We start from the raw sequence: 26,892 nt of genomic DNA on the forward strand, positions 1-26,892 counted from the left end.
AAATTTTTTTTAATGCTTTTTGAGTTTTGAAAAGTTGGCTACCCCTCCACTATGCTCTCAAGCCCCTGTGTCATGTTGTGTGTTTAACAAATAAATTAGTGACAAGGCAGTTCAGGTTTAAATAATCTAATAACGTGTAAAGAAGTATTACACTATCAATAAAATAACAGGGTTAAACATCTCTGCCTGAATATCAGTTCAGTGATGTTATATTCAATCTTTCTAGTAGTAACATGTTCACCATGACTTCAATTTTAGAAATGGTACTCAATATTCATGTAGTATAGATTATTATGTTTAAAAGTACACATAAAATAGATCATACTGCTGAAAGGTGATAGGTTAACTACTGTAGCTATACCTTTATTAGTTTAGACTAGTTTGGTCAAAACTGTCAGACTGTAGATTATGATTGAAATTACAGCCTCTAATGGCTTTCAATGGAACCCTGACAACTAGGGGTGATTTTATGAAGCTCTACTTCCATTACAGAGTCTTGTTACTGGCAAGCATGGTAGTGGAGATCGGGCTACAACATTTTAGCCTCGATTTTCTGTCCTGCATTTGTCACTAGCTGCAACAGGAGTGACGGCCTCGGAAAATTACTACCAGTGCAATCTTACAAATTATCAGATTACTAAATGGAAGCCTGTGCTGAGTGGTACAATTGCACTAACATCAACTTTATAAAAACCTTTTGCCACAAAAATAACATTTGTTTTGGTCATATGCCAAGCTGTCTGACAGATTACAGGTCCAATCTTACCTCAATGATAACAGCTGTCCCTTAATTTGCTTCAGAATGACACAGACAAAGTTACAGGAAGAAAAACATGATATTTCTCTGTGAGCAACTACCTAGAAGATTATTGGCTAGTCTTTTTACATTCTAAATTCAGACTAACTTCCTTGATGTACTTTGTAAATGGCCAGTCACAGATGAGAAGGGAGAATATTGTATGGGAACATTTGAATATAATCAATGTAAAGAGCACATGCTGGTTTATTTTTGTTTGAAGTGAGAAAGTTAAGGCAACTTTGGCCTCTTCAATTGTCTGTATTAAATCCACTGTGTTTAGTATGGTAAATGTTAGATCTTGGAAGTCTCGATGATGAAACTTTTTTGTTATTTTTCTTACCAATTTTCTCTCCTCTCCTCCTTTCCTGAAGGTGTTTGTTGGTTGATGGGACATTACTGCACAGGCACTGGTTGTCATCTTGCACCTCACCCAAGTGGCCATTATTCTCACATAAGCCTTAACAATGAGTGGGGTGGGGTTATGGAAGATTACAGCCAAGCTTGACTCTATCCTCCCCTGATGCATGTGCTTTTCCAGCAGAAGTTGCTGGATAGCAATCAGGGATGGGAACCCTGGCTTTTTTCCCCAACCATAATCTGGGGCATTGAGGCCAATTGTAGCAATCCTTTTCACCACCCTGGTTGAAATCAGAACCGACCTGGGAATATCCTGAAGCTTACAATCATTTTTATTTCAAACAGATTATTGAAAAGGACCTTTCCAATACAGTACCTATTAATGATCCAGCAGCTGGTAAAATCATCTGAAGTTAAACTCAATCTATTGAATTTATACTAGTTTTTCAGTTTAGGCCAATGATGGTCTGTCTATAAACATGGTACACTGGGCTTGATGAATATAACGTGTAATCCTGTATAGTGTTTGAGCTTTTTGTAGATCTCTGCTGGACATTCCATTAACTCATTCATAACAAGTATTGAATAACTTTGAACCATCTTATTGGATTCCTTGTTTATGGTAATTAAAAACATTTTACATCAGGTGGCGGTGGTGGTTCCTTGCAATGGGCTTATTGTCTTGGCTAAACACCTCAAAATGTTAAGCTATTACCCATATCGGTGCCTCAGCCAGTTTTTCACTTTAATCTGAAACTCTTTGACATGTTAATCTGGAAGTTTAAGTTTTAAACCCTCTTTTCTGATGCATCAAATTTAGATGTTCCACATCACTTTTGCCCTTTCCAGAATGGACCAGAAATGGTTTACATTTCCTAGCTGCAGTGCACATGATTAATTTATAATTTTCAGTGATTCTGTTGGCATGGGTAAAGATTACTCCACCTTCAATCATCTTGTATCAACTTTCTTAACTTGACTAAAATAAGCAAGAACCCTTTATCTTTCCCTTTTGAGGTCACCAGACCATTCTCTAATTATGTTTTAACTTAATGCAGTACCATGCATAGATGTCTCAGACTTGAAAGAATGATATGACTGCTGGATGGAATCTGTCTGTCATTAAATAGTAAATAGCAGAGAATGGAACTCTGTCTTTATTTCACCAAAATCAGCATTCTGCATTCTTACCCTTTTTATCCATGTGTCCTTGCACTAGCATTGCACCTAAAGCTATCTAATCTAACCTACTAATAGTTGGAAAAACTGAAGTTTTTGTGACATCTGTTCTGTTTTTCCAACAGTTAGCAGGTTAGATTAGATAGTATTTTTACAGCTATGTTCATTTAATCTCCATCATTAGTGGCATATGCAGGTCTTTGATTTAGAAACTGATGTCTAAAATATTTATGCTAATTGTGTACGCATTATATCTGTAATAAATATACTCATTAACTTTCTATCCAATTTGTATGAAATGATTTGAGAGAATTTAACAGTCACGAGCTCTAATATCTTATTTACACAAAAAATGTTTGGTCTACACATGCAATATTAAGGGGTGTGTACACTTAGACCTTCTGCTTTGACTCGTCTCTGTGATGGTTGAGGTTTTAAAGCTATTGACAGTGTGAAAATTTAGGTAAAATGTAGTTCCTTGTGTTTAAACAAGAAATGGCTTTAAAAGTAACTATGTTTTCACCTGGGCAAAGCCAATTTTTGCCTCATCTGCAACATCAGATGGGTACGTCCTGAAGTATTAATGTTAATTTTTCAAGTTCCCACAGTAGCCACCCTTATTGTTGATTGAATAATTATCCCTTTGTATTTTCTGGTTGAGAATGCAATTTAATGGCAACTTCTGCTGACCAATTTCCTTTGTGCTGTGCACTCCACCCACGAGCTTTTGGGTTAGAACCATCCAAATTCATTTGATGTAAAACTTTTATAGCTAGCAGAGATTAAAGTTTTGTAACCACTGTCTGGGCTGGATTTAACTCCATGCAACAAGAAGTGTACTAATTCACTGTGTGGGGCTGTCCTCTAGAGAAACTGATCCATAATCAAAGACAGCAGAGCAATATTATAACCCAGATTAATCACTAAATTGCTGCTCAACTAGAGGCTTGAACACAGCATAATGATACATCACACACTGAGCATTTCAAAGCAGTTTTAATCCAGTGTATATGTGCAATAAATTGAGCAATCTGATTGGTTGAACAATAGTTTTGCTATATGTTATGGAAGTCCCACTATGGGATGAGTAACGTATTCTTAAAAAAAGGCAATTTCAGCAAAAAAAACTTCTCCCTTTTATGGAATTTACAGCCTTCAGATACTGTGGCCCCAATTTTAACCTGTTCAGATTCGACGCCTGTTTTACATCTTGCCTAATTTTACACTCCACTGACATTAATGACAAGAATCCTATCCCAACCCTGCCCCAGAGGGATTAGGTTAAAATCGGGGCTAATGAGAATGTAGCACAAGGGTAAAACTATTACTGCTGGTAGGTGAGTAGAGAGCAGAAATGTTCACGATCATCACTAAAATAAGAGAGGGTAGAATTTTTTTTACACAGAGGTGGTGATATGGAATGCCCCACCAGAAATGGTAGTGGAAGCAGAATCCATAATAACTTTAAAAGTGAAGTGCATAAATATTTGGGGAAAGGAGTGAGGCTGGCCGCAAAGCTCTTTCAGATCGCCAGCACAGGCGCCATAGACCTACCAGCATGTGCTATAACTTCTAATAAGAGCAACTGCAGAGAAATAAAGTGCCTTTTGTTTGCTGGGGAATAGGCGGTACTTTTGCAATTCTGCTCATGGCGATGGGCCAATGGACTGTCAGCGGAGGCGGGTTTGAGGGTGTCTGGTCCCTCCCCGGGGTGACTCACCGTCTCGTGTTATTATAGAAGGATGATAAGCAGCAGCCGCGACCTTATAAAGCGAATCTTTCTCCTGGGTTTAGCGGCGGTGAAAGAGCAAAAGAGGACAGCAGTGATGGTGAGTGGCTCACATCGGTTACACAGTGTTGCCATGTTTCAGTCACTGGGTTTGGCGGCTGAGATTAATTGTATCGCTTTGCAGAAAGAATGTTTCTTTTTGTTTGAAGGACAGGTTATAGACTCAGGTCCTCTGCAGCCCGCACAGACTCTCGGGGGCTGTAGTTAGAAACAAAAAGCAGAAGAGGCTGGAAACACCCAGCAAGGTCAGGTAGTATCCGTGGGGAGAACAGATCAGGCAAGACGTGTCTGAATATGGAGCCTTCCTCAGCATGCGGTTGTGGCTGTAGTTTGTCGCGTTGTCTCGGGCTGATCCTATTTAGGAACCCGGGAGAATTCACCCTTTCCCCCCCCCCCCCTGAACCACAAGTCCCACAAAGCACCATCCCAAATCCTGGCGCATTGCGAAAACTGCTTTCCTCCCGTTTCGGGCCTGTTGAAACCCAGCAGCTCGAACATGTTTGATCGGATTTACTCGCTTTCAGCCCCAATGCGATTCAAAACTGTAACATTTGTTAACTTGACTTGGAGCGGCTGGGGGTGCAGAAAGCGGACTCGGTGTAAAGTCTGATTGTATCAGGTTCAATGATTGCGGGTTACTTTCCTTTTTTTAATCGCAGTTTATACTGGAGATTTATAATTCAGGAGACCCCAGTAGATGAATTGTCCCCCCTGTTTACGTGCAGTGACCATCATTGGGAGGGACAAAAAGTCTCCTTCCCTTGCATATCATTCATATTAAAGCTCTGGTTAGTTTCTAACGGTAACTGGAGGAGTGCGATATCCTGGGAGCTGGTGGCGAGTCGGTGATGAAATTAACAGATAAGAACATATTTGCATTACGGTCAGCAGTTTCAGCCCAAACAAACTGTCGATCCAACGGAATAGTAGATTAATGGACACATATTTCAACTTGTAAACCAGGCTTCTTTCCCCATTCCAGCCTGTGCGTCCTCCCTTGCAAGTTCAGGCAATTGTATACAAAACTACTGCAAATGGCGTTTCAGATTGCTTGTAAATCTGAATTGGTGTAAGTGACCTGCAGTACATGGACTCGTCCAAGACATTCCCCTATCTTGTGAAATGGGACTAAAGTGCACCAGTTAAGTGTTTTGTAACATCTCGCAATCTTTATTGTAGCCACCAGATATTTATGGTTCGCCAACTGAAGACCGTTGTTATAGTTTGATCGGATTTGAATTCTTTTAAGATTACCAATTTAAAATATGGCAGTTTTATTTGGGGGGGGGGGGGGGGGAGGAGCGAGAGAAGCTCCCAGCTACTGGGCAATATGATGAGTTTTCTCTTGTTATTTGAAACCGCTTTTAAAATCTTGACTTTGACCTAATTTTTAATCTGAATTTGTGTTCAAAATATTCTTTGGGTGTGAGGCCAAGTTTAGTGTCCCACCACTGCCTTGGCTGAGATTGGTTATCTCTGCACAGACCAGAGCTTGAAGCTGGGGCCTTCCAGTTATGTATTGTTCCCCCTCCTACCATGCAGTGCACTGGACCACTGATGCATGGTACTGCTTGAAAGAGGGTTTTTAAATTTTGCCCTCAGTATGCCATTTGAAACTTGTTGGCCCAGAGCATTATTTTTCTCACTGGTTTTTAGGTTTATCTCTTTTAATGCTATGAAACCACATAACTGTTTATCCATATAAATAATGGCAATGGCTAATGTTAATGTTGTTGGAGTCCTGGGGCTGAGATGATTGGCCATCACTGCAGGAGTTCTTCAGGGCAGTGACCTAGGCCCAAACATCTTCAGCTGCTTCAGTCCGTACCTGCATGCAGCAAGACCTGGACAACATCCAGGCTTGGGCTGATAAATGGCAAGTAACATTTGTGCCAGGCAATGACCATCACCAACAAGAGAGTCTAACAACCTCCCCTTGACATTCAACGGCATTACCATTGCTGAATCCCCCACCATCAACTTCCTGGGGGTCACCATTGACCAGAAACTTAACTGGACCAGCCATATAAATACTGCGGCTACAAAAAGCAGGTCAGAGGCTGGGTATTCTGCAGCGAGTGACTCACCACCTGCCTCCCCAAAGCCTTTCTACCATCTACAAGGCACAAGTCAGGAGTGTGATGGAATACTCTCCACTTGCCTGGATGAGTGCAGCTCCAACAACACTCAAGGAGCTTGACACCATCCAGGACAAAGCAGCCTGCTTGATTGGCACCCCATCCACCACCCTAAACATTCACTCCCTTCACCACCGGCACCCTGTGGCTGCAGTGTGTACCATCCACAGGATTCACTGCAGCAACTCTCCAAGGCTTCTTCGACAGCACCTCCCAAACCCGCGACCTCTACCACCTACAAGGACAAGGACAAGGGCAGCAGGCACAAAAAGCAGGACAAGTCCAATCCGGCCAATTACCGCCCCATCAGTCTACTCTCAATCATCAGCAAAGTGATGGACGGTGTCGTCGACAGTGCTATCAAGTGGCACTTACTCACCAATAACCTGCTCACCGATGCTCAGTTTGGGTTCTGCCAGGACCAATCTGCTCCAGACCTCATTACAGCCTTGGTCCAAACATGGACAAAAGAGCTGAATTCCAGAGGTGAGGTGAGAGTGACTGCCCTTGACATCAAGGCAGCATTTGACCGAGTGTGGCACCAAGGAGCCCTAGTAAAATTGAAGTCCATGGGAATCAGGGGGAAAACTCTCCAGTGGCTGGAGTCATACCTAGCACAAAGGAAGATGGTAGTGGTTGTTGGAGGCCAATCATCTCAGCCCCAGGGCATTGCTGCAGGAGTTCCTCAGGGCAGTGTCCTAGGCCCAACCATCTTCAGCTGCTTCATCAATGACCTTCCCTCCATCATAAGGTCAGAAATGGGGATGTTCGCTGATGACTGCACAGTGTTCAGTTCCATTCGCAACCCCTCAGATAATGAAGCAGTCCGAGCCCGCATGCAGCAAGACCTGGACAACATCCAGGCTTGGGCTCATAAGTGGCAAGTAACATTCGTGCCAGATAAGTGCCAGGCAATGACCATCTCAAACAAGAGAGTCTAACCACCTCCCCTTGACATTCAACGGCATTACCATCGCCGAATCCCCCACCATCAACATCCTGGGGGTCACCATTGACCAGAAACTTAACTGGACCAGCCATATAAATACTTTGGCTACGAGAGCAGGTCAGAGGCTGGGTATTCTGCGGCGAGTAACTCACCTCCTGACTCCCCAAAGCCTTTCCACCATCTACAAGGCACAAGTCAGGAGTGTGATGGAATACTCTCCACTTGCCTGGATGAGTGCAGCTCCAACAACACTCAAGAAGCTTGACACCATCCAGGACAAAGCAGCCTGCTTGATTGGCACCCCATCCACCACCCTAAACATTCACTCCCTTCACCACCGGCACCCTGTGGCTGCAGTGTGTACCATCCACAGGATTCACTGCAGCAACTCGCCAAGGCTTCTTCGACAGCACCTCCCAAACCCGCGACCTCTACCACCTAGAAGGACAAGAGCAGCAGGCGCATGGGAACAACACCACCTGCACGTTCCCCTCCAAGTCACACACCATCCCGACTTGGAAATATATCGCTGTTCCTTCATTGTCGCTGGGTCAAAATCCTGGAACTCCCTTCCTAACAGCACTGTGGGAGAACCGTCACCACACAGACTGCAGCGGTTCAAGAAGGCGGCTCACCACCACCTTCTCGAGGGCAATCAGGGATGGGCAATAAATGCTGGCCTTGCCAACGACACCCACATTCAGTGAATGAATTTTTAAAAACCATAGCCAATTAATATTACAATAATGTATTTACTATTGAGGCAATATATAGAGATAGGAGTGGTCAACAAAAGTTTGGTGAGAGGTGGAGGAGATTCTAGAGCATGGGGCCTAGGCATCTGAAAGCACCGATACGAATGGTGGGATGAAGGGAGGGGGAATGCACAAGGACAGAGCCAGAGGGTTTGGGGAGCTGTAGGTCTGGAGTAGGTTAAAGATGGGGAGAGGTGAGGTCATTAAGGGATGCTAAGATGAGAATTTTAAATTTGAGGATCTGGAGCCAATGTAGGTCAATGAGCACAGGAGTGATGGGTGAGTGAGACTTGGTGCAGAATAGGATATAGCAGCAGAGATTTTGGTTTGGATGAGCTCAAGTGTGGAGGGTGGGAGGCTGGCCAGGAGAGCATTGAAATAGTCATCTGGAAGTGACAAAGTCAGGGGTGAGCATTTCAGCAGTAGATGGGTTAAAGTGGGATCAAGTGATTTTATGGAGGTGGAAGTAGCTGGTCTTTGTCATGGAGAGGGTATGGGGTTTGAAACTTAACTCTGGTGGAATAGGATGCTGAGGATGAGGCTGATAGTGGGAAGCAATCGGTGGCAACAGAAGTATTCATTCTGCTCTAGTAGGAGTCATTGGAACACAGTAAGTGTACAATACTGTCCTCTAATGTACACTCTTTAAATGACTGGATAGTTTGCTACTTCATGATTGCTTGTTCTAAGTGGGTGACTTGAAACTGAGGGTTTAGTTTAGCAACCTTTTTAAATTATGAAGAATTCCTAATCTGCAATATTGCTTTTCCTTTTAAAGGGGTCGAAGTCATTTGTAACAGATTAGAACTGCTATAAACCAAAGTTCATATTGACCAAGCTAGGTTATTTGAACAGTTTAAAATGATTTCTGTTAAATCTTTTGCAAGCCAAATTTGAATTCTGTATCTTGACCAGTCTTGGGTCTATCATGGCATTAGCCTTTTGGATTGTGTAAGATGTGCAAAACATTAAGCAGTTTCTGTGACAATTTTTCTTGGCTGGGGTTCATTGGCCAAAGGGTATTTTAATGTCTTCAACAAGTAACATTTTTTCACTACTTTCCACACTATAAGTAATTTCACAAAAGTAGTGAGAAATATTATGAACAAATGTTCACTTAGATCTGTCTATGGTATCTCCCCTTGCACCTAGAAATCCCTTTATTTAATACAATGCAATAAACTAATTGGAAATATAATTAAAATAAATCTAATCCTCCTACATTTTGTGCTAGCTACAATGCATAATCTTTCTTGGTTGTAAAGAAATTAATGTATGTGTAACTGTCATGCCTTGCATGCTTGGTTTGTAGGAAAGGCATAGTTGCGGTTGGGCTTGACATGTTTTTGCAGAGTTTCTTTGTGATCCCTCTTATTTATAGTTACGGTTGCTGTGTACTAACTTTATTGAGGGTTACTGTACCATGGAGTGATGGGCTGCAGTTTTACACACGTTGAGGTGTGTTACACTATAGGTGCCACCTCTCCCACTTTCAGGGGGGGCGGGAAAAGAAGAAATAACGTAGGGACTGAAAGATTTTCTTTCACTTTTTAAAATATTTTCCCACTTGCTATTAGGGTAGCAGCCCCCCTACTTGCTGTTCCATTTGAGAACAGTAGTGAGTCCAGCCCTGGTGACCAACTGTAGTGGGTGGACCATGAATATAGGATTAGAGACATATGGCAACAGTAGTTCTATAACAGTAAAGAAAGTGAGCTGCAACTGACGTGCAGTATGAATGCAACAGCTTTGCATGTTCAGTAGGCCAATGTCACAAATCCAGTCATGTTTTTTTCCATGTAAGAGAGGAGGTGGAAGTGATCATACCTGAGACTTCTCATATTTTTAAAAAATGATTCATGGAATGTGGGTGATGCTGGCAAAGTTACACTTATTGTCTTGCCCTGAGACAGTGATGGGGCCACTACACTGAATGGCGGCAGTCCTGTTGCTCTTAGTGCTCATGATGTTGGGTGGGGAATTCCAAGATTTTGTTATGGTTGAACCTGTCCAGGCAAACGGTGAGTATTCCATCACACTCCTGACTTGAGCCTTGTCGATGTTTGAGGCATTCAGGCGTCCAGAGGGGAAGCCACTCTCTGGAGTACCCAGCCTTTAACCTGGTCTTGTAGCCACAGTGATGACCCTGGTCCAATTAATCTTCTTGGCAGTGGTGACACCAACAAGTGTTGGTGGGGAACTCGGCAATGGTGATGCCGTAGAAAGTCAGGGGTAGATGGTTGAGCTTTCTTCTGTTTGAGATGGTCATTAGTTGGCACTTGTGTGGTATGAATGTTACCTGCCACATGTCAGTCCAATGGTGGATGTCCTCAAGTCCTGTTGTAGGCTGACATGGGCTGTTTCATTATTGGAGGAGCTATGAACAGAGCAGAACACTGGAATCGTCCCATTCCTGACCCCACCTTCGCTTCAAGAGTCACTTGATAGCAATTAGGTGAAGGAACCCTGGTTGCTTTGTTTACAATTAAAAAAAAACTTTCCATAGTCCACTATTGACCCATTGGAGAACCTTTTTTTGGATATCTTATTACCATGTTTACAAATTTCACTGTACATAAACATCACTTTGAAATTTCAATCCTTTCTATCTTTGAATCAAAGTATGGGATGGTTGACTGCTAAAAGAGCATTTACAAATTTTCTGATGACTTGTTGGTACTTGTAGGATTGTGACAGAGATTTTGCTTGTTTCAGAAATGAGTGTTTTCAGAGTTTTTTTTGTTGGGAACGTTAGGTGATTCTTAACTTTTTTTCAGACTTCAGATTAGTTGCCATGCAAAACAGTTTGATTGTACATGGTCTAGGATCTGGGATTCACTCAATACCAACACAAGCAGATCTTCTAGAATATCATCAGTTTGTACACTAGTTCCTTTAGTAAACTATATAGATAATTTTGTTGGCAGTCAATGTTTCATATGCTTTAGAATCAATTACCAGACTCTACTCTTTTTTTTGTAGCCTTTTTCCAATTCCTCCAAGGCACTAACTCTCTGGTACTTTGTCAGAGTGTCCATTCTCTTAGATGTCAGCAGGGTATCAGCTCTTAATCATATCTGTGCTCACTATCCATATGTACACTCAACAGATACACTAGATGGTCTTCTGGAGCAGGAACCCTGTATTTACCCTTGTGGGAGGGGGGGGCCTGAGGCAAGTTCTAGAGGCCCTGGTTGAAATCTGTTCGATATGAAATATCTGTGGTGGCCCAAAATTGTGAAGATCTTCTGCTTGTTTCTGCCTAATCACCATTTTGAATCATCTAAACACAAGTGCAACCCTAATACCATACTTGTTCCACTGGTGATCAAAATATGACCCATGATATGTTGTACAATAGATTGTGTTCAGAAGTATGCTTGCAGACAATTTGCTATTAAAGCAAAGTCTAACTGTATAACATCAATGTTGCTTACTGTGGCATCTGATATAGCAGGAACAAATCCAAAATATAAATTTGCATTTCATACACTCCTTATTTGGGTGTCACCATTGAGTGATCATGCTTGTAGCTGCACACTTCAACCACTAGATGGACTGTTATGTGCTCCAGAAGCTGCAGATCCCCATAACTATAGATTCAGTGTCACTAATGCATTCTGAGGGGAAAGTTCACTGTTGACTTTCTGTGGGCAATGCCATCGGTGATCTGCTAGCTTTAATTTAATTGGGTACTTGCATAGTAATTCAGCTGCTCTAATTAATAGCAACTGTTTCCTAAAGCTGGCTTTAGATACCAGCCAAGGGTTGATTCCTTGAGTAATAAATACTGGAGGTTCAGACTTTTAATATCTTTCAGTAATCCTTGCTGTACAGATGGATTTTTAGTGCCATGTTAATTAGGTTGCATGACATTAGCCTCAAATTAAATCTTAAAACTTATAAACTATTGCCATCTGCCTTAATTATAGTCATCTTAAATATAATGGCTTATTACTTAAACTCTTTTAAGTTACTGCTTGTGTCAGTAGCTGACTATTTTTGAAGCTGGTCCAATGTTGCTTTAGTTTCCCTCAAGATGACAAGAGTCTGAAAATTACTGAAATGATTTAAAGATGCCAATTGCAATAAACTATTTGAAATATTGACCGAAGTCTTCATCTAGGATCCTTTATGAAGTGAGCAGTTTTCCTTCCCATCTGAACTGTAAGTGGACTGAAATGCTGATTTGATCTTGCTGCTTCCCATGGTCTGAAAACAAACCTTCAAGATCTAAATTTGCAATATGAGTTGCAAGATAGAGCACCTGTCAATCAATGTGGAAGGGCATCACTATCTTCCCTTTTGGCTTGTACACTGATTGACAGGGATCAAGAAAAGGCAGAGGTCAGCAGCTTTCACTAAAGTCCCTACAGTGAATACAATTCAAATTTCTTCAGTTTGGCAAGTCTTGCTCTATGCATATCAGTAACAGGTGGCTGCCTTAATGGCAACCAGCACACAAGGTCTCTGGCTTAATCCTCTGCTAAATTAGTTGATCTTAGGCAGGGTGATAGGGGTGCTGCAGTTGAGCTAGGGTAGTGACTGGGCTTGGCTGTGATATCCCATAAGTAAATAGCACTTGCAATCTGCACTCCTTTACATAAAGGATAGTGAGATATGCAAAGTTGTGTAGTGTCTCTGCTTGTGGAACCATACTCCCAGAATGAGTTTGATATGGAAGAGGGGAGGAGAAATAACTGAGCCATGGTGACTTTAAAAGGGTTGCCTCGTCCCATCCTAGTCATGCCTGGTGAATTGACTGAAATAGTGCCCGAGTAGGATGTTAGTTGTGCAATTGTGGTGACTTTCATTTAGATCATGAGTAGAATAATAGCGATGCAATTTCTTGCATAAAATCCTATAAGAACCAAATGATTTATTGTGACAGCTGTATCAGATGTAAGTTAACTGCTGAATTGGGCTTTGATTTGCTAGTCTAGTGCCCTAGAAATCTTTGTGCTGAGAGGTTGGAAATGTAGTCGCAAGTAGGCTATCTAAAGTTTAAGTGAATTTGTCTTAAGTGGGGATTAAATAGGATTTGACTTTAAGCAGAAGTCTGTTGAAAGCTTTGACCAGTCTGGAACTGTTGGGAATGTCTGTTGGCTAATGGTGGATCATAATTAATCCCTCAGTGCACTGGAGGCCTGTTCAACTATAACTAGGTGACTTAGTTGATTAGGGAAGACTGAACAGTGCACCTTTTTTATGTCAATGCATAAAAGTGCATTCTGGCTGTAAACCAAAGATGAAGAAGAAATGGATGAGTATTTCAGTATCAGGCTTTGGACTGCAAAATGCCATCAGTATTTAAGTGAAATACCTAATTTTTCTCAAACCTAAATGTGTTTGGTTATAGTTCCTAATAATTCAGTGTCAAATGATAAACAAATAACTTGTTTTTAAACAACTTTACATTCAACACCTCACTGCAAGTTGCAGATTGTAAGCTGATGGCCATGACCAGACTGGATCCAACTGGCTGCTGAATTATAATAGTTGTTGTGGGATTGTCTATAAATTTTTGTATTCAAACTTATCAATTCATCAGGAAGTCATGATTAACCTTTATAGAACACTGGCTCAGCCACAGCTGGAGTATTGTCCAGTTCTGGGCACTGCACTTTAGGAAAGATGTGAAGGCCTTAGAGAGGGTGCAGAAGAGATTTACTAGATTGTTTCCAGGGATGTGGGACTTGTGTGGATAGACTGGAGAAGCTGGGGTTGTTCTCTGTTCCAAAGGAGAACGTTGAGAGGAGATTGAATAGAGGTATTCAAAATAGGAAGGGTCTAGATAGGGAGAAACTGTTCTCATTGGGAGAAGGGTCAAGAACCAGAATACATAGATTTAAGGTGTTTGGCAAAAGCACCAAAGGTGACATGAGAAACGTTTTTACACCGAGTTAGGATCAGGAATGCACTGCCCGAGGGGGTGGTGAAGGCAGATTCAGTGATTGCCTCCAAAAGGGAACTGGATAAGTACTTGAAAGGAAAAAATTTGCAGGGCTATGGGGATAGGGCAGGGGAATGGGACTAGCTCGATTGCTCTTGCACAGACTCGATGGGCCGAATGGTCTCATTCCATGCTGTAATCATTCTATGATGTAGCCATACTAATGTTAACAATTTCTTCTTGGAAGCTGATGTTTAAATTTAGGAAACAACAAATGGATTGGCTGTATTGGACATGTCTTCATACTCTACAATCTCTTTCAGAGCGCACAACCAGAAGACTGGCGAAAGGCCGCGTCCATTTATGAGTTTAGTGCCAAGGACATAGATGGCAATGAGGTCTCTCTGGAAAAATACAAGTGAGTAGCCAAGCGTATTGCTGTGTAGCTCAATCCCATTCACTAGATTATCATAACTGCTTCTATTAAAGCTTGCTTACATCTACATTTACAACCTCTCCCAAGACTCTCTGGCAGTAGACTTTCCATTACAGCAAATGAAAGAGCAAAGCCCAATTGAACAGTCAGCTGCCACAATAAATCTTTCATAAAATCCCATTAAGAACTAAACGAAAGTCACTACAGTAGCACCACAAACACCCTAGTCTTGGACTATTTCAGTCAACTCACGGGCTTGAATAGGATGGGAAGAGACAATCTTTTAAATTCCCATGGCTGTTATTTTTCCTCCATTCTCTTGAAGTCAAACTCACTCGAGTATGGTTCATCAGGTCGAGACTCTTCACTACTTTGCCCAGCTCGCCATCCTTTATGTATGAGTGCAGAGAGCGAGTGCTGTTTACTTATGGGATTTCACAGCCAAGCCCGTCGCTACGCTAGCTCAATTGTAATACCTCTGACACCCTGGCTAAGATCGATTAATGAATTCAGTGAGAAAAGGGAGTATCCAATAGATCTTCTCCTAGCAAACACTACTTTCTCTTTACACTCCTCCTCCTTTTCTTTCCCCCCCCCCCCCTTCCAAACATAAACTGATTTCTTTGCCTTCTCAAATGACCTTTTAGTGTCAATGTATGATTCTGGTAGAGGTTGCATACAATTATCTTTTTCATTTTAAAAAAAAAAAAGTGAAAAGGGACTGAATGCTGGGTTTTACAGTCCTAGGCTGGTATTGCACTCTTGCATGTTTGGCATCCCTTGAATGCAAAGGAATGTTCCCTTTTTAATGAAGTTGCTATCCTCCAATTGGTGCTGGTTTTTTAGTCAGTGGGGTCTGTCTACATATTTGGTTCTCAATCATAAATTTATATTGCCAGACTTGTATTCATCCACAAATGCTAGGCAGAAGAATCTCCTGACAGCAGTTTGATTCTGGCCCATAAACCTGTGTGGTGTATGATACTGCATTTTCTTAATTCATTATCAAACTGATAAGAACATTAGACTAATAGATTTTGTTTTTAGTGCCTTGATTTCAGATCTGAGCTGAATAGTGTTGCTGAATCACTGACCACATTTTCCTATTGTAAATGAGGCTAGCTGCTTTAAACGTTCAATGTAGTGTCCAGTGCTCCTGATGGCTGAATTTCTCTGGTCACCTTAAATCCACCCACATCCACAAAACTGACTGAGAATCTTGGAGAAGTATTGTCGATCAGAAATGCATCAGATGCCCAATTGTTTACAGCAATATCTCAAAGTACCCTTGCCAAGATGTAGTAACAGACTTCAGGAGGATGTAGACAAACTGGTGAAATGGGCAGATACATGGCAATGAAATTAATGCAAATAAATGTGAAATGATGCATTTTGGGAGGAAGAATGAGGAGAGGCAATATAAACTAAGTGGTACAATTTTAAAGGGGGTGCAGGAACAGAGACCTGGGGGTTCACATACACAAATCTTTGAAGATGGCAGGACAAGTTGATAAGCTTGTTTAAAAAGCATACAGGATCTGTGGCTTTATAAATAAAGGCATAGAGTATAAAAGCAAGGAAGTTATGTTAAACCTTTTATAAAACACTGGTTAGGCCTCAGCTGGAGTATTGTGTCCAATTCTGGGCAGCACACTTTTTAGGTAGGAGAGAGTGCAGAGGAGATTTACCAGGATGATCACAGTGATGAGGGACTTGAGTTATGTGGTGAGACTAGAGAAGCTAAGATTGTTCTCCTTGGATCAGGGAAGGTTAATGGGAGATTTAATAGAGGTGTTCAAAATTATGAAGGGTTTTGATAGAGTAAATAAGAAGAAACTGTTTCCACTGGCAGGAGGGTTGGTAACCAGGTGACACAGATTTAAGATAATTGTCAAAAGAACCAAGGGGAAAGCTGAGGAGAACTCTTTTGTACGCAGTGAGTTACGATCAAGTATGCACTGCCTGTAAGGACATTAGAAGCAGATTCAGTAGTCTTTTTTAAAAGGGATTTGTACTTGAAGGGGAAAAAATTTGCAGGGCTATATGGAAAGAGCAGGGGATGGGACTAATTAGATAGCTCTTTCAAAGAGTCAGCATGGGCCAAATGGCTTCCTTCTGTAAAATTCTATGTTGCTGTAATTGAGGGGTTACTTTTTTTTTATATACCTCTGCACAAAGGCATCAAGAAAATGAACACTAATGAGTTTAAAAACCCTAAAGGCAGTGGTTAAATGGGACATTGCAATCAAGTATTGCTACTTAATGTTTGGGTTTTCAGACTGTTCTAATTTGGTGCGTCTCCTTCCTTTCCTCTAGCAACAACTCAAAATTTAAAAACTTTTATGCTCTACCATTTTCTGACTTGACTGATGAACTGAATAATTTAAAATGACTGTCTTAATTAGAAAACCACAATCGGCTTGTCTTGCTGCTTTTTTTTCCCTCCTGCTCCTGTGACACTACGAATGCAGAAGCAGATATGACTGGTTGCAGTCTGGATCTTTTTGGTACAAGAAATGTGAAGCTGAACTAGTAGAGTTGATAGAATTTTTTTTCCCAAACTGGGTTAGTTCAGTTTCAGCTGACTGGTCTACGCCAATTCAAAATCTTGTGGCAGGATGTTGAGCAAGTTTTTAAGAGTTTCAGAAGGATACATGAAGGCCAGTGGTGGTTAATCTTGCTAGCTCCAATGAGCCCAAAACTTGGCTGAGGATGATTCTGACAAGATGAGATTTCAAAAGGCAAAATATGGAAGTTCATCTGCCTTTATAAACCCAAGAGACAGTAAAGCTGTAGAAAACCACTAATATGCAGCTTTAATGTTAGTATCAGAATAATGCACTAGGACACAGGTGTTCTCCCCAAACTCTTTACCAAGATTTGAAAACTTTGATCCCCTAGAGTAGTTAGTTTGGTTCCAAGGCTATTTCTCTTTTTAAAGAGTTGGATTTCAAAAATTGCTCTTTGGTGAACAAGGGAAATATATTTTGTTTTAGAACAGTAAATTCTTCTTTAATATTGTATTTGCTTATATTGCAATTGTTTCTTTAGTCTATGATGCAATTCCTGGCTATTAAACCCACCCAGCCCAATGCTTTGATGTGATCAAGGTATAGTTATACTGTGCAAGTACCTATAACTGCCCTGAGAAGTGGTTATGTTTTCAGTGCATGCATCTATGTTCTGTGCTGCCAAACCAACCAGCAGCAATCTTTTTAAATCTTGTTCTGCTTTTTAGGGGATTTGTCTGCATTATCACAAACGTGGCCTCCAAATGAGGAAAGACTGCCGTAAACTACACTCAGCTTGCTCAACTTTATTCCCAGTATGCTGAGAGGGGTTTACGGATTTTGGCTTTTCCCTGCAATCAGTTTGGTAAGCAGGTAAGCTTTGGGAAAATGTAGGAAGATGAACATCCAATGCATGCAGATTTCTTGCGACCTTTCTATAACATTTCCATCCCATTATTAACGATTTGAGTTAGGAGTTTCTTGACAGGTAGTCACAAAGAAGGATGAATTTCATTGGCTTACTGTCCTTTCATAATTATACTGTTTAAGCAAGGCTAAAAGTTACCTCCATTCAAAAGTCTTGACTTTCTGTCGTCTCTCTCAAAAGAATCTCTTGTAATGCATAGTTTTTGGCACAGTATTTTAAACTATCTAAATTTGGTCCAGAATTTTAAGAAATTTAGGGTTTGTAACTTGTCATTACATTTCTGATTTGAACCTAGTTTGAACTGAATGAACTATTTAAAATCATATACAGCAGTGGGTAGTGTAATCTTATTGATTTTCTAAAGAGTAGGAAAACATTTTGTCCCCGTCCCAAATCTCTAAGTGCTATCATATTGTCCACGTACAAGATGCACTCTAAATCCTTGTGGTAAACCTAAAGTTTGGTTACTGAATTTCAACTATATATTTGGGACAGTACTGCAGTCTGATGTATAGGAAACTGAATAGAATTCACATTTAAAATTTTCCAGTTGGAACTAATACATCTTGAAATGCTGTCGCTTATTTTCAGGAGCCTGGAAATGAGGAACAAATTAAAGCGTTTGCAAGTCAGTACAACGTAGAGTTCGACATGTACAGTAAAATTGATGTAAATGGTGATAATGCCCACCCTCTCTGGAAATGGATGAAGGAGCAGCCCAAAGGGAAAGGGCTCTTGGGAAAGTATGTAGAATCTACAAGTAACAGTACCCGTATTTAAATATGGAATGTTGTCATTTTTATTAAGTGTAGAATCTTTCTTGCATGAGAGGGTGACCTGATCAGAATAATTGTCCCTTTTTTTTCCCCCGCTCTAGTTCGGTGTTTCAGTCCTTAAAAACTGATTGCAACTCAAGTTGTTATGGGCATTTCTGACCCAAAATATAATGGTGTCTTAAAATTGACATTCAGCTCTTAAGAAGCTGAACCTCTGGTTCCAGAGTGTTAAGCTCCTTAAAGATGTGCTACCCAGTTCACTTATAAACTTCCATTGGTTTATCAGGAATAAATGTAGAATTATCACAATTCATGTTAAACTTTGAACTGTCTTCAAGGAAATCTAAAGCTTTATTTGTTTTTTTACAGTGCCATCAAGTGGAACTTCACCAAGGTATGGCGACTAGTTGCTTTCATGTCAGTCAGCTACATCTGTCTATAGAACATGCAATAAAAATCCAAAATGGACAGTGTTGTTCAACACTTTTCATATGATTAACTTGCTAACAATTTTTCCCTTCATTTCTAGTTTCTGATTAACAAAGAGGGTCAGGTTGTCAAGAGGTATTCTCCCATGGATGACCCTCTGGTAAGTAAATTTAAACCAACGTTCTCCATGTGAACTGTATTTGTGCAACTTTAGGATGCATTGTCAATAGGCCATCTATAGACCAAATCTATACAACTGGAACTCTTTTTGGTTTGAAGTTGCAACTGGATTAAAGCCTCCCGTGCTTGATGTACGAAAGGATGTACCCTTTACCCCAGTCTCGTACTGGCACTTTCTGATTTGGAATGGCTACCACGTTCGTCTTGTCCCACGCCAGTGTTCCAGATGATTTTTAGCAAGCTTTTTTTTAAACCTGTGATGTGTAAATGCACATTGCCCAGTATCAGTTTTGGATAGATGCTTGTGCAAAAGTTAAAATCAGAAATATTATTTCTAGTGGTAAATAATAAAAATAAATGCACTTGTTACATAAATGTGTGGTGTGAAGAATACTACTGTTCAGAGTACAATATTCCTATGAATGTCTAATTGAATCTTGTTGTAATTGAAAGTGAGTAAGTTCACCTAGTGCAGCAAAATCATATCTATTTCTAAATTCATTTGATATAGAATACTTATCCTTTAGGGGAATCTAAGGTACTGTATTATGTTGTATAACAACATGCTGTGCTACTGTTAGTGTCTTTATGAACTTTATCCACAGACATTTGAAGCATTGTTAAGTTACAGATTAGTGATCCTGCCATTAATATGCTGGGGATGGGGTTTCTCCCCTTGCCCTCCCCCTACCTACTTAGGTATGGTTTCATGGGCATTGATCAACATCTGGTATCTCTCCCAAATGGACATTCATGTGGGAGCTCATAGTGACTGGCAGGCTATTTGATTGGCCACATCACCTTGACTGCTGATCCTACTCCAGTCCTTCTGACCCTTTCCAGCAAGAACTGGTGCATAGTGATTAAGTGGCAAAGTTCTAGTATGGGTTTTTCTTATTCCTTTTTGTTTAGCAAAGAGCACTGAAGCCAATTGTCACAACCCAGCTGTCCCTAGTGACAATTGGCACAGACCAAGAATTGGACAGCGAACGTCCTAATTTTATATGGACCAGTTACATACTGCATTGCTAACTGAGCCATCCAGGATGTGTATTGAACAGACTTATGGGTTATGGAGAAAAGTTGACCACTTCTGCTTTAGGCCTCTTCTGATGCTGTAAATGTGCAGAGTGACCATCAAACTGTAGGATTTGTCATACTCTATTATCTTTTGGGGAGGTTTTTTCTTTAAATTTTTGCATGGCTTCTCGTATGTAAACATAATAGTTTTCACATTCCAAGAAAAGCAAAACTAAGTTACCTGCTGAATAATTCTGGTGTAACTGTTTCTGTATTACAGCTGGGGGAACTTTATTTCCCATTAAGGGTTGTTGAGGACTTCAGATTACAATTAATGAAGGTCACTTAGTGTTCCTGTGCCCATGGGTTTCTGAATTAGCTGTAACTAACCCCCTTCTATGGTGTTTCCTTGCAGAATAAGCTCCTACATTTTAAATTTTCTACATCTCTTCCCAGAAGAGATGCATTAGTGGTCTGTTAGATTTGATAGTTTTGGCTTTATATCTTGAGTAGGAAAGCTTTATCAATGAGCAACTTAGTGCAGTGAAAGGAAAAAGACCAGCAGGCAAGGCAACAAAAGAATTGACAAAAGGGAGCAGAAAACCAAGTTACTAGAAAGAACAGGAAGGACCAAGAAAATCAGGTAAAGGAAAATGGTACTTAGCTAGAGATAGAGATGAATATCTCCACTTTCTCATCGTAATTATAAAATGTACGATTTCCCTCCCTGGATGGAGTGATTCATGTTTGCTCTACCTAGACACTGGTTCAATATAATCCCAAATCTTCAGAATGGGAATATTGTCAATCCAAAAATGTAAATTTCTTTGCAGTGAAGGAACCAGTCAGCATTCCTGTAGGTCTGGATTGAATCCTTGTATACCAGCCCTATGTAGCCTCTTTAGTTTTTCTACTGCTGCCCTTTTAGTTTTCAGACAGGGCAGAAATTTGTATTGAGATTTTATAGTCCATCAGCATTCAGCTGCTGTCCTATTGGTGCAGGGATCATTTCATATTTCCCTACTGTCACATAAATGGCTGAATGAAATTATAATGGGGAGGAGATGCTGAGGATATATCTAATGTGCATTTTGTTTGCTTTGACCCACACAAGCAGGTATTTGCTTGCAAATGACTTAAACCTTTTTTATTTAAAAAAAACCATTGTTTCCCCAATTTGAAAGGGGGCAGCAAGATGTCCATGGTCCCCTCATGCTCTGTCAATATCCTATGCAGACATGGGGTCAGTTTCCACATGTACACCAGTTTTGATGCCCAACTCAACCCTCTGCTGTCAAGGCAACCTGTCTGACAGCCAGACTTGGATGGGTCTTAGCTTTCTCCAGCTAAATGTGAGAAGCCCTAAAGCCATTGTCTTCAGCCTAGTCACAAACTTTGACTCTTCACCACTGCTGCAGGCTGAACCAGGCCATTTACTTCCTATTTAACCCTGATTTAAGGTCACTATCCCATAACCTCTCCATCACAAAGCCTGCCTACTTCTATCACTGTATACAAGATGGAACAGTAACAGGAAGGAGTGTGCCCAAGGCACACTACTGTATTCAGGGTGGAACAGTAACAGGAGGGAGAGCTGCAGTCCATCTACTAAAATCCTCACGCATGCCTTTGTTGCCTCCTAGACTTTAACTCCAATGCTCTCTTTGCTAATCTCCTATCCTGCACCTTCTGTAAACCCATCCAAAACTCTGCTGCTTAAATGCTATCCTGTCCCACCTGCCCATCACCCCTGCCTTCATTGTCCTATGTTGGCTCCCCAATGCCTCTTAAGATTCTTGTCTTTTTAAATCCCTTTATGGCTTATCTCATGTACAGCCCCCTCTCCCAACTGTCTGTTCCTGACTTCAGCCTCTTGTGCTCTTTTTCCACCTTGCTCTTCCATTCTAGAATTCCTACTATAAACTCCTCCTCTGATTAAGACCCTCTAAAATCCACTGCTCTAACAGAGCTTTTGGTTATCCTCTAGTTAATTGTCCATTTACCTGACACTTCTGAAGTGAATGTTTGTTTGTTTTTCTGCTTAAAGGCACAATATTACTGAGTGTTTTAAACCCAAACATAACTCCATTCTCTGAATTGGGACTGAACAGTGCCATCATTTATGCACAACACCATAGATTACTAGGTCTTTAATCGTTAAAATGGATTGTACCACTGGAAAAAGTTAGGTGGAGGAAGGGTAGGCAATGTAGCTTTTTAATTGTCTTGGTTGTAATCGGCTTTTAAGTAGCCCTGCCATCTGGTGTAATCTCAGGTTAGTAAATGGAAGCCTGTGTTGATGGGTATGATTGCATCTGACATCCACTTTTTAAAAAAAAATACAATTAAAATAAAGACATCTGTAATCTTGCAGCAGAAGTTTTTCCCACCTTGGAGGTTGTCTGTCTGTCTCAAAGTACAGTTGTGGGCACTATTGTAACCTTCTAATAACCATTGGTCCATAATCCAGTCCTAGGTCATGAATTTTAAAAAAGTGACATCAAACAATAGGTTGTACTCATAACACAAGTATTTGACATTTAGTTTGTCTTTATTTCAAACAGGTGATTGAAAATCATCTTCCCAATTACCTATAAATGACAAATGTAAGCAGCTGGTGGAAATCAAACTCAATCTACTGAATTTATATCGGTTTTTCAACCCAGGCCAATGATGATCTGCTTTTAAACCTGTTGACACATGGAAAAGTGGACCTGACAAATGTGATGCGCACACCTGGAGGAAATTCTGATGTATATTTTGTTTGAGTTTCTTGCAGATCTTTGCTGCATATTCCATTAACTTGCCTGTAATATTCAATTGTATAGAATAACTTAGGACTGTTTTGTTGGATTCCTTGTTTATGGCAATTAAAAACCTTTTCACATCAACTGTCTTTGGGCTGGATGCTTATTGTTTTGATCATGAAATTGAAAATGGTATTTCAGATAGCTTTCCCTCTTAACTGAAATCCTAATATTTCCTTTTCCCTATAAATCCTTGGTCGTGTCACTTCCCAAATCTGTGCCAATCTTTCCTGCAACTCCATGTTTGAATAGTCAAGATTTTTGCTCCTGCCACAACATAAATGGCCCTAATCAGTCACAAATGACATCTACTGTGACCATGGTCCATTTGCACTCATCTAACTTTATGTAACCTTTGATGTAATTGACCTCTCCATCCTCCTCCCAAGTCTCCTTTATTGTCCAGCTCAGTGGGACTGTCCTCACTTGGTTACAATCTTGGCTGTTAAACTGTAGCATTTGTTCAGCAATGGCTTCTCTTCCCACCCCTGCACTGTTTCCTTGAGTATACGTAGATCTATCCTTGGCCTCTTCTTTGTCTATGTGCTGCCCCTTGGCAACATCATTGAAAGACATGGTCAGTTTTCACATGCACGCTGACTACTTCCAGCTCTACCTCTCGACCCTTCACTGCCTCTGTTGAAGGACTGCACGTCTGACATCCAGTCCTGGATGAGCCCTAAATTCCTCGAGTTAACTTTAGTTTTCCCAATGTTTATCAGCTTCACCCCTGCCATAAACTCCTGTCCTCTTGCTATTGATTCTAGCCACTGTCTCTGGTTGAACCAAACACTTTACAACCTCCAATACTGTATTCAACACAGCTGAGTTTCTGATCCCATATACTTGGCAATCAAAGATTGCCTACTTTCACCTCTGTAACTGCTGTCTTCCATCCCTGCCTCAGCCTATATGCTGCTGAAACTCCATGTCTTTGTCACCTCCAGACTCGATAATCCCAATACTCTCCTGGCTGGCATCCAGCATCCAAAACTGCTGCCTGTATGCATGCACCATCACCTCTGACCTTGTTGATCCTCAATTTAAATTATCAATGTGTTTAAATCCCTTCATAGCCTCACCCTCCCAATATCTATAACCTCCTCCAACCCCCTCACAGTTCCTCCATCTCTGGCCTCTTGGGCACCCTTCCCTCTTTGCCCCACCATTGATGGCTGTGCCTTCAACTGCCTTGGCCCTATACTCTAGAATTCCCTCCCTAAACCTCTCCTTTAAAACCAAAGCTTCCTAATATCCTCCTTTGGCTCAGCATGCATTTTTTTTTTTATTTATGCTACGCTGAAGTACTGAGATGCTTCTGTTAAAGGCACTATATAGTACAAGTAGTTGTGTTCCTGCATGGCTTTTCTGTGAAATTTAAATGTCCTGCCATACTTAAACATCTACCAGCATTCAGTAACCAACTTTTCATCTTGGTATTTTACCAACAAGCACACAAGATGATTGGAGTACATGTGCATAGACCATGCTAATATGAGTATTAAGATCATATGCTCATCACTCATTTACAAATCAAATACAATTTGCCATATCTGGATTCCCAATTAGCTACATATGGCTAGTTTCTATTGTACTGGATAGCACTGCTCTACTTTACTCAAGGGAGGTGTACTCACTTTCTCCTTAATAGAACAGGCAATGGGCATCAAAAGTTTTGTTTCCTGGGAGCGAAGGTGACTAGTGGGTCATATTTCCAGCTTTTGACTTAATTTAAAATTCATTTAGGAAAAAATGTATTTTGATAGCTTCCAAATGAGTACTCAATTTTTTTTTGCATTTTTTTAATGTAAAAGTTAAACTCTTGGGAGGGAAAATAGCTTTGTTACTGGGGTACCACTTGCAATATGTATGGCATTTGTAAACTCCACTCCACCCTACCCCGCCTTCCATTTAGTTGATATGTTGTGCCCAACTACCATCCTCAGCTGTCCTATGGCTATGTGGTCAACAAGTCCTTGCAATGAGACCTGCTACTGAAAGTGGAAAATGCTGTACTTAAACTCGCCAGCATAATTTGCATCTGCGTATGAACAGTTGGCTATATAGGTTTGGAAGATAACAAATCAAATTTGTGCATCATTTTTCAGGAGGGAAGCGGTTTTAATAAATCTAGTTCCTTTTTCTGATTTGGTGAAATAAAAGGCAGAAATAATTATTTGGCTAGGAGTTCCTAACTATGCAGACTTGGATGTTCTGATACTTGTCTCCTTTTTGTTCAAGTGCTGCAATAAATCAAATCTCCTGAAATACTAAACTTTTGAAAGGTATTTTAAAATTCCATCAGGCTATGATATTCTGAGTTGGCTTTTGCTGGCTTATGTAGAATGTATAGCACAAATGGGCCATTTGGCCCTACAGATTCATGTCAGTGTTTATTCTGCACACGAGCCTTCACCCTCTAGAGGGATAAAATTGAAAAGCAGACAAGTTATGTTAAACTTAGAGAATCTTGGTTAGACCACACTTGTAGTACTGTGAAGAGTTCTGGACTATAAAAAGGATATAGAGGCACTGGAGAAAGGTATCATCCTAGTGCAAAAAAGGTTTCCTATCAGGAAAGGTTGAGCAGGCTGGGGCTCTTTTCTCTAGAAAAGAGAAGATTGAGGGGTGACCTGATAGAGGTCTTTAAGATCATGAAAAGATTTGATAGGGTAGACGTGGAGATGTTTCCACCTGCAGGGAAGACCAGAACTAGGGACCATAAATATAAGATAGCCACTCCCTACTTTATCTAACCCTATCAGCAAATCCTTCTATTCCTTTCTCACTCGTGTTTATCTAGCTTCACCTTAAATGCATCAATGCTAGTTGCCTCAACAACTCCTTATGGTAGCGAGTTCCACATTCTAACTACTCCCTGGGTAAAGAAGTTTCTCCTGAATTCCCTATTGGATTCATTAGTGGCTATCTTATATTTATGGTCTCTAGTTCTGGTCTTCCCTGCAGGTGGAAACATCTCCACGTCTACCCTATCAAATCTTTTCATAATCTTAAAGATCTCTATCAGGTCACCCTTCAATCTTCTCTTTTCTAGAGAAAAGAGCCCCAGCCTGATCAAACTTTCCTGATAGGTATCATCCTAGGAAACCTTTTTTGCATTTTCTCCAGTGCCTCTATATCCTTTCATAATATGGAGTCCAGAACTGTTCACAGTACTCCAAGTGTGGTCTAACCAAGGTTCTAAATAAGTTTAACATAACTTGTCTGCTTTTCAATTTTATCCCTCTAGAAATGAACCCCAGTGCTTGGTTTGCTTTTTTGATGGCTTCATTAACCTGCGTCGCTACTTTTAATGATTTGTGTATCTGTACTCCCAGATCCCTCTGCTCCTCTACCCCATTTAGACCCTTATTATCCAAGCAGTATGTGGCCCCCTTATTCTTCCTACCAAAATGTAATACCTCACACATCTATATTGAAGTTCATTTTCCAATTACACGCCCATTCTGCAAGCCCTCCTGTATTTTGTCGCAGTCCTCCTCGGTATTAACTATACCCCCCAATTTAGTGTCATCAGCAAATTTCGAAATTGTACTTCCGATTCCCAAGTCCAATTAATTTATGTAAATTGTGAACAACGGTCTCAGCAACTTGTGGAACACCATTTCCCACCTTTTGCTAGTCTGAGTAACTACCTTTAATCCCTACTCTCTGTTTTCTGTTTTAAAACCAGCTTGCTACACATTCTGGTACTTGTCCCGATTCCACATGCTCTGACCTTAGTTATGAGTCTAAGACGGTACCTTATGGAAGGCTTTTTGAAAATCCAAATATATTACACCTACTGCATTATCCATGTCTGCCTTTTCTGTTACCTCAAAGAATTCAATAAGGTTGGTCAAGTATGATCTTCCCTTTTGAAATCCGTGCTGACTATTCTTTATTATATTTTCTGTTTCGAGATGTTTTTCTATTAAATCTTTGAG

The 26,892-nt window shown here is 40.6% G+C and overlaps 1 protein-coding gene across 1 annotated transcript; it reads left to right on the plus strand.

Moving 5' to 3' along the window:
• Positions 1 to 4,053: 4,053 nt before the first annotated feature.
• LOC137299530 (phospholipid hydroperoxide glutathione peroxidase GPX4-like) lies at positions 4,054 to 23,029 on the plus strand. The gene is made up of 7 exons (XM_067968339.1): positions 4,054 to 4,164; positions 14,183 to 14,277; positions 17,534 to 17,678; positions 18,325 to 18,476; positions 18,879 to 18,903; positions 19,039 to 19,098; positions 22,703 to 23,029. The coding sequence occupies exons 1-7, from the start codon at positions 4,078 to 4,080 to the stop codon at positions 22,733 to 22,735; spliced, it is 597 nt and encodes a 198-aa protein (XP_067824440.1). The 5' UTR covers positions 4,054 to 4,077; the 3' UTR covers positions 22,736 to 23,029.
• Positions 23,030 to 26,892: the final 3,863 nt, after the last annotated feature.

Source organism: Heptranchias perlo, chromosome 29 (genome assembly GCF_035084215.1).
Source record: "Heptranchias perlo isolate sHepPer1 chromosome 29, sHepPer1.hap1, whole genome shotgun sequence".
Taxonomy (NCBI): domain Eukaryota; kingdom Metazoa; phylum Chordata; class Chondrichthyes; order Hexanchiformes; family Hexanchidae; genus Heptranchias; species Heptranchias perlo.